At 40.0% G+C, this 8965-nt stretch overlaps 1 protein-coding gene across 1 annotated transcript in view; it reads right to left on the minus strand.

Annotated features, from left to right (window-relative positions):
* Positions 1-7193, minus strand: part of LOC107115949 (rab GTPase-activating protein 1-like) — a 50994-nt gene extending 43801 nt beyond the window's left edge. Inside the window, exon 1 of the mRNA XM_015417750.1 lies at positions 6758-7193. Coding sequence (XP_015273236.1) covers positions 6758-6868 — 111 coding nt within the window. The 5' untranslated portion in view covers positions 6869-7193. The remainder of the gene's footprint in view (positions 1-6757) is intronic.
* Positions 7194-8965: the final 1772 nt, after the last annotated feature.

An 8965-nucleotide genomic window follows, 5' to 3' on the forward strand; every position in this document is an offset into this window, starting at 1 on the left:
AGATTAAGAAAGTTGAAACAAAAACTAAGGATATTGAGCAACAGCTGGAAGAAGTGAAAAAAGAAAGAAATATGGACAAGAACTTGTGCAACTTCAACTGGAAAAATCAATGTATGTTTTACGTTTTCAAGGAGTTGTGGAACAAAAAGGAGAAAATTTAAAAGTAATTTTGAGCGAAGCATTGGCAACTGTTATGGATCTTAAACAAGATGATCTGCAAAATGATATGGACTTGGTTTATCGTACTTATCCTGATTTTATTAAAAAAAATAAACTTCCTGGTGAAATATATGTGAAACTCTCTAAGAGATCCACTAGACAAAACATTTTGAAAGCCATATCAGGAAAAACTCTAAAGGTCCAAGACCAGGAAATCAAAATTCTGAAAAACATCCCATTTGAGGTCCGAAAATTAAGAAAACAATATAAAGATTTAACCACTTTCCTTCAAAGTAAAGCAATTCCTTATAGATGAATCTTCCCAGAGGGTTTGGTGTTCAACTTTAATGAAAATAAAAATAAAATTGACCCTGTACAAAAGGCCAAAACCTTTTTGAAACAGCAACAAAGCCTAAACAACAGCAATAAAACAACTGCGGATGAAGAAGAGGAACCCAGCGACAGAGAAATAGGCAACACCTCAATCACCTCCAGCAGCACAATGGAAACTTCTGAATCGGAGAAAGAAGAAGCAGCACCTAAGACATTAAAAGCAAACTCTAAACACAAAAAGAAGAAGCATAATAGATAAAAGGATTATAAAGGATTATAAATCACCTGATTGTAGTCTAACTAAGTTCCATTATACAGAAGCTTGAAACTTTTCTTTTTTACTATCATTGCAGGAGTGATATATAACTATAATGATCTATATGTATCTTGTCTTATTTTAGTTGTAGTGTACCCCCTGCCCTTGATTCTGTAGGTTGTTGTAATATGAAATGTAATAAAAATTCTTTAAAAAAAAAAATCTCCAGCAACGGACAGACATCAGTTTCTCAGTGCTCTACTGTTCCCTAACTGAAGCTGCAGTACTTGATTAAACATCTTTCATTGTGTAGAGAGGCAAATCCCTGTAATCCTTACTACACTAATTGTATATGATGAAGTTCTATGCTTGACTTCATTTAAAATGAGTAAGGAGGAATAAACTAGCAAAGCACGCTAAAGCAAGAACAATGCTAAACGTAAGAAATAACAAGAACAAAAAGTACCACCTTGCCTGCCAGATTCTCCTACTTATCCCCAAAATCTTATATTCTAGCTCTACGATGAATTTTAGTTATTGTAAGCTGTTTGGGAAGCCAAATGTGTCTGAAAAGGGGGGCACAGGTGTAAGAAACATATCACTACACAAAAGGTAAAGCCACACCAGGGAACCTTTAGACAAGTCACTGTCTTTGCCTAACCTACCTCACAGGGCTGTTGCAAGGATAAGATGTAATAACCCATGTATACTGTTGCCAAGCTGCTTCTGTGTTGGTTTCTACTCTCCCTACCTTGAGGTTGGGATGAGCTTCTTCCTGGATATGCATGGGACAGTCAATACGTTTCAGATCATGATCACAACATGAGACACTTCCCTCAATGAAACGCTGTCTGTTTCCCTGCCTCTCTTAATTCCCACAAACAACGCTGCTACCAAGATCACACTGGATCATTTGTTAAATCTCCATCTGGCTTCTTAATTCTTTATGTTTTCAATAAAATCATTTAAAATAAATAAATAAATAAATAAATAATCTCCATCTGGCTGACTAGTGTGAGTGTTACTCCTGAAAACCATTAATCTTAGGTTTCAGAAGAACCACCGAGGACATGGTGTTTATAAAAGAAAACAAGTCAGACCAAACTTTTATTTTAAGAACCTTATAGAGCCAGCAAAGCGAGAGGAACTATGTCTAACCCCATCACACTTACCGAGGGATTCTGGAGAGAAGCTGAGCCTTGCTTCATGTTTACCTACTTAGTTACAACCTTCTACGACCATCAAAGTTCTGTCTGCTTAGGATGGTGCTATTAGTCACCAAAAGATTTAGCCATGTTGATACTCTGGCCAAAGGAAAAAACATTCTTAGTAGTAGCATTTCTTACTAGGCCCCTCCACACTGAACACTTTGCTCTATATTTCACTGGTATCCACCACTCTTCGAGCTGAAGCCATTTCAGAAGTTGACTCCATACTACAAGCTTTCCTCTGTATCCCCCCCCTCCTGGGGGGGAGGGAGGATACAGAGTTTGCCAGGCTTTCCTAAGCACTTTGGAGCCAGTGAAAAATCACTTTACTCCTTGGTCAGTGCTTTCATCCACCCTGAGTCTGCAATACATCACCCCTGCTTTTGTTTTTTCCACACACAAAAACCTGCTGTGCAGCCCTCCGTCATCCTTCTACCTGCTCTGTGCATTTATAACCAGTATCACCTCCTCACCACCACTACTGTCACCCGGACTCCACCCCAATTCTGCTCCAGCTCTCCACAGCAAACAGAAAGCTCTGCTTACCCTTGGATGAGAGCAAAGAGTAGCAGCACCCATACCATTGTTCTGAGAGGAGATACTGCATCCAGGAATAAAAGTCTCCCTCGGTGGATTTGGAGGACTCATCCATCTCCCACTTCTCCTTCGATCTACACACTTTCCTGCACCCTCTTCTCCTTCACTGTCGATGGATCCTTCCCTTTCTTTATTCTGAGATTTGAAGTGGTGCTGGTGACCACGATCCCTGCTCACTTGCTACCAAATCCCACTGATAGGATTATCCATTGCTCTTCCTACCAAATGAGTGTGTGCGCGCATAAAAATCAGACCTAAACAAACCCCACTGGAAACACAAGCATTAGTGTTAATAATAAAAGCATCCTCTCAGGCAGCACCTTCCATATTTAAGGAAACAACATAACTGGGGAGGGTGCACATATGAACACTGCTGGATTTTTTTAAAAAAAAACAGAGGGAGAATTGAGACTGCTCAGAAAACAAGTGGGGGACAGTAAAAGGGATGGTGCTATGTGCACCGGAGTTCAGGGAATGAAGCAAACTCCACAGACTCTAATAAAAATGATCTGGATCCATTTTTCTTGGAAACATCGGGGCAAAGGGGGTCTGAGAAAACACAGAGAAAAGTTGGCTTGAACTTGGCACAGCAACAATAGGAACATGATGTATGTTCAGGTGGTGGTGGGGGGAACAATGTATTTAAGAGGCCAAGCTGGAGCAATAAGTTTATGCGGAAATACCCACTGAAAGGCCCTCAGTTTAGACTGCTCAGTTTAGACAGTTTGGATTTGGATGCTCCCCCTCAAAGCTCCAGTTCAAAGAGGCAAACAGTATTGCTTCTCCCCACTTTGCGACCTTCCCTTGCTTTCTTTATCTGAAAATATCCCCAGGACCCTAGACCTTCCTCCTGTTCTCCTTTACCCAATCAGCAGAGACTTCCATTAGATCTGAATATTCTGAAATATTCCTTTTAAACAACATATCCTGGGCCACAAAGGCGATTACAAAAGTTTGCATTAGATGAGACCTGACAGTCTATGTATATTTTGGGTTGGACTGAATTCCAGTTCATAAGGAAGAGATTATACGCGGCCCTGAAATATGCTCCACGCTAACAAAGTACTAGGATTGTCTGCCAAAGTAAATCTTTTTCACAGCAAACCTGACACATGATTATCAGGTATTTTCACTTTTGTTTTAACAGCAACTATCTTACTAATCTTCTGGAGGCTGCCATTTTTGTCCTTCTGGTGGCTGGGTTTTCAAACAGGGGGGGGAAAGGGGGGCAATAATATCTTGTACTTCTATAAATGTTTGCTTGTTTTCCCTGCACTTACATTTCAAACCCTAACATAAACCAGACACTACATATTCCACAATTTCTTTCACTATGTCACAGTATGAGCCCTTGCACTACAGAAATGTCTGTGTCGTCATTAACATTTACGCCCAGTCTAGGGTCAAGTAACGGCGATGATCAGAATGGTCTACAATGTGTTTGTGTGGTATGAGACTTTGAGTGGGAGATCCTGCAAGGAGATTCTGGGTGAGAGGAAGGCCATCCTGTACTGAGTGGGAGAATTTTCAGAACTGGCGATGGTGGCTTGTGAATCTCCGAGAAATTAAAATACAGCTGAGACAGCAGGGAAGCTGGACAGAGTCTAAATCTTAAGAAAAAGATTCTGCAAATTAGGAATGGGGAGGCTCACTATTTTCCTGTCATCTTCAGAAATGTTTTTGGGGGAAATAAAAATTATTCATATTTTGTACTCCGGGCAAAGAAAGATTAGATCTGCCTGATGTTTTGATATTTTAATGCAGTTTTTAATATACGGAACAGAAGTGCACATCGTTTCATCATCACTGAAAATTATATCCAGCTGATGTAGCGTAACAGCAAAGGGTGCTAGCTATAAGCCAGAAAATCCCCTCTCCAAAGCTCCTCTCAGCCACGAACTCACTAGGTGGCTTTAGACAATTAACATATCACAAAATGAAGATAATACAACCAACCTCTCTTAGGATTGTTGAGGGGTATTGAAACAGCACTTCAACATTCTAAAGCACAATAAATGCTGCTATTATATTACTACTAATCTATTTCTGTTTTGTATACATATTGTATTATACCTTTTGCTATTTTAGTAAAGTTGTATTAATGCCCATGTTCTCATCAAAGCTCAACTGAAAAGAAATTGTACAACAAAAACATCTTGTATTCTTCCTTTTCTCAGTTTAAAAATGTTAGTAATTTTTTTCATAATTGCTGAGATTCTTAAGATTCCCTGGCTACATATTTTATTAGTCTAAGTATGGTAAAAACTGCGATCTTCTCTCTTAATAAAGCTTTTCTTACCAAGGTCTTCCTATTTTGCAGAACTAACATGATTCCAAGAGACAAAACCAATGTCCAGCATAAATCAGCCATGAAACCAAAAGCCTTCAGCAGATGAGCAGGTATGAGGCTTTAGGTCTGAATCACAATTGCAACATAAATCAGAGTAATTGGACAGTTCTGATGCACTGGGACAACCCTGTCTTTCACACACAAAAAATTATTTAGGGTTCTTGTAATAAGTTCCCCAAAGGGGAAGGACAGGAGGGGAATAAATGGGGATGAGACACAAATCTAGCCAGTCATTTATCTGTGTTAGTTTGCTGGTGTGTAAAAAGACCATCGCAGTGTTGGCTTCTGCTTGGCAAGGCATGGTCACCGCTCAATTTCTGTCTCTAGGATCCCCTCCCCAAAGGAAGTATGCACTACTGTTCCTCACCATCACTGGGTCTTTGTGACACAATTCAAAGCACAATTTAAATGGAAGTTTGAGAAAATATACCTTTACTTTTTCCATAGGTGTGGGAAGAGGGCTTGGGGAGAAAGTTGTGATGGCTGTATGGTGTAGGGAGCTTTACATGAAGAGAGAACAGGTAACAGAAGCTTGACAGGGTTGAAGAGGAATAATGAAATCACAGCCATCCTATTAGACAAAAGGGACTAAAATTAAGGGATCTCCTGTGGAGAATGGAGACAGAAGAGTAGAAGCTACTGCAGGGGAGATTGATTTGGGGGGGAAAGAGAGGACTAAAGCAGGGATGTGAAACAAAATAACATATTTTTGGAATTCCAGTTTTTAAATGTGTTTTACATTGCTCTTAGAATTTGGTTATAAGTACCAGCACACTTTGCCCGAACAATAAACAATAAAATGGCGTGTAAATATCATATAGCTTGTTGCTGGTGTAGAGGCGCAACTACAGTGGTTTCCCAGAAGGCTACAACACAGCCCATCAGGGAACAGACCAGTGTTAGAGATTCACTCAGAAATCAGTGCTGGTGCAGTGCAGAAGTACAAGGCATTGACAGAACATACAGAGACCCCAAATCCCCCATCCGACACTTGTTGGATCTTGTTTTATCCCTTTAGGAAGGGAAGAATTCAAAATAAACTGTATCTGTGGACATTATGTACTCAAGCACTGTATAATATTTGTTTAGGGAGTGTACATTCTATGTCAGCAGTCAACAGGAGAACTGTGTGAGCTAACTACAGCTCCATACCTCAGATATCTGTATATACTGGGGCCGATACAGCAGTAAAAGCTATCAACTGGAATGTTCTCTGATTCTGAATTACACCAGATTATACCATTTTAAACCAGGTTTCTGCGGATAAACTGAGAATTAAAATTCCCCAGAGTAAAGCTACTCAGTTCTTGTACAAGCAGGACAATAGCCAGTCTGTACTTGATCCTACAAAATACCATATATTACATACGAATGCTACCTTCTCATTTCAAAGCCAACCTTTTTCATGAATTTCCATCCCTAAAGAACTGAAGACTATGTAACTGCAGCTGCTCACATTGCCTCTTCTGCCTTTCTCCTCACTTCAATAAACACAAATTTTAAGTAAAACAAGAGGGTGTGGGCAGGGATATTCTGTATAAACTGGAGATTTAAGCTTACCAGTCCTACGAGTTAAACAAGGCCAGCCATGGACGCAAACAGCTGCCTTGAGGCAGCAAAGTCTTTTTAGTGTAGCAACTCCAAGGTTGAGCAAACCAGCCTTCCAGTGAATGGCAACGGGCCACATAGGATTATTCTCACTGGTGCATGAGAGAATACTATTTGTGAGTCATAACAATATACACGGGGAACCACATCAAGTCAGTGAGGGCTAAAAGAAGGCAGAGCAAGGCGTTAACAGCTTCCTATAGACAGTAACTGGATTCTACAATATTTCACAAACTGGACACCTACCACACATTTGGGTTTGCTGATTGCCACCAAGCTGGCCAGAAAATCCTCATCATACAGCTGGCTAAAAACATGGGAGTCGTAGGCCACCACAATGGAAATTTCTTCCATCATTTTGTCAGCAGACACTCTGTTAGCAGGGGCCAGCGACAGGCTCAGTATCCAATGGCAGAGAATTCGCTCAGCTCTGTGCCGGTTGCTCACACCCACCTGAAGAGACTAAGTGGGTGGAGTGTCAAAGAAGGAACGGAGGGGGGGAAACCACACCCATTCACAGCAGCCAACCAGATCAGCTTCAGTGTGCTTTTTCCTCTGGGAGTCTCTTTGATCTTTGCAGTAGAAGTCCAGTTTAAACACCTGATCATATGTTCAGAAAATATTAAAAAACCCATTCTTTATGGTAGCCATCAATGTAAAAGTCTTTTACCAATATGAATGTTTTTTTTTTAAAAAACCCAGTGAAGTAACTATTTGAAGATTTCAGTTGGCAATGGAGATTCTTCTTGTATTTCCCACAGTACACCACATTCTTTTAAATGCTGCATTTCACGACAAGTAAAAAAGTATTTTCAGTGGAGGAATCTTAATTTCTTACAAAGACCTGCTTTAGGGATTTCCACAGGAGGAACAAAAAAAAATCTGCCATCCTTGAAATGTTTCAGAGGATCTTATCAGACACCCAGGGAAAAATGCTGCTTCTCTGGCAGTTTTGCTCTTCCAGGGAGCTTCTTTCTTTTCTCTTGTAATTACACAGACATAGAACAGAAATCTAGTGGCTCCATCAGTCTTTGCAATTGCTGTCTCTAAACCATCTCACATAGCTGTAAGATTACAATGACTAGTTTTCTTCATTCGTCCAAAATGCAGAATCACACCTCAGGATGAAGTCTTATCCAAATAATGTTCACTTAAAATGAAACAGAAGAGCAGGAATCCAAACTATCATTTGCAGGTGTGTGAATCCTCCTTTAGTTTTCAAAATGCAAGTGGAACCTGGTAATTTCAGACTAGTTAGATGCCATCTATGTCACAGTACCCTTATCAATAGTAAGAGCTGTGCAAAAAATGGCAGAAAGTCTGGGGGAAAACCCCTATTTTGACCTATAGTTTTATGAACACTTGCAAAACTATGTACAAATCCGTGCCCCGCCCTCAAAGTCACCATAAAGTATAAATCCACCTTCACACTGAAAAGCAATCTTCTTGGATTAACAAAGAACAAAACAAAAATCCAAATTCATGTTCTCATTTTATATACATTACACATTTTGCCTTTTTCTATAACATTTTGTTTCAGCAACAGAAGATCCAAGATGTATAAAATGACAAAAACATGCATTTTATCATATATGAGGGTACATTTTAGACGCTGCAAAAAAATCTGGCATCTCTTAATACAAGCTGTTGTTCATACATTGTCACATGTTTTCTTTTTTCTCCAGAATAAAATACAGTATCATCAACTTGCCTCTTCTCTTTGCCCTATGTTCTTTGTGTGTGTCTCATTCTCTAGAAGATTACACGTATATTTTCAACAATAACAGGTCCGTTGAAGAGAGAAGTTGGTCACAGCCACAGCATGTAAGATGAAAAAAAAGTCCACTTCCATAAGGGAGGGGTAAAATGACATATTGCTAGGAAACAGCAGAGAATTTTAATAGGCTTAAGGCAGGCAAAAATGCAAAGCTTGAAGAAGTCCTTGTGATTGCAACAGCTTTTGAACAAATAGGCAGGTTAAACATAACCCCCAAAGTATGAAGAAAAATCAATTTGATTTGAAACTTGCACGAATGCAGTTTTGTGCTACTAAGGCTAGGCTATAACCTTACTTGTTTTCCCAGCAGAGGTAGCTCAGCTCTAAAGAGTAAACATAGCAAGCCATTCTTCTTGGACGTCAGTGGATGCAATTCCTACCTCATATTGTAAAGCCTTCTCTCTATTTTTTCTATAAACTTTATCAGATCCTGGGAACCTCTTCAACAAACACTTCCCCCTCCAGTCTGGCTTCGACTTCCTTGTAAAAAAAACGGCTGCTATGAGTGAAAGCGGTTCTTCCTGCCTTTGCAGCTTTCTCTCTCAGTGTGACTCAGCATGGGCAGGAGATAATGCACTTGTGTGAGGTGAACAGACAAAGACACCTGTTGTAGGAGGAGGTAAGGAATGGGACTTCCCATGATCCCACACTCCCTGCCAGGCTGTGCTGCCAGGGAG

This window comes from Gekko japonicus, unplaced genomic scaffold (assembly GCF_001447785.1).
Source record: "Gekko japonicus isolate JY-2015 unplaced genomic scaffold, Gekko_japonicus_V1.1 scaffold158, whole genome shotgun sequence".
Lineage (NCBI taxonomy): Eukaryota > Metazoa > Chordata > Lepidosauria > Squamata > Gekkonidae > Gekko > Gekko japonicus.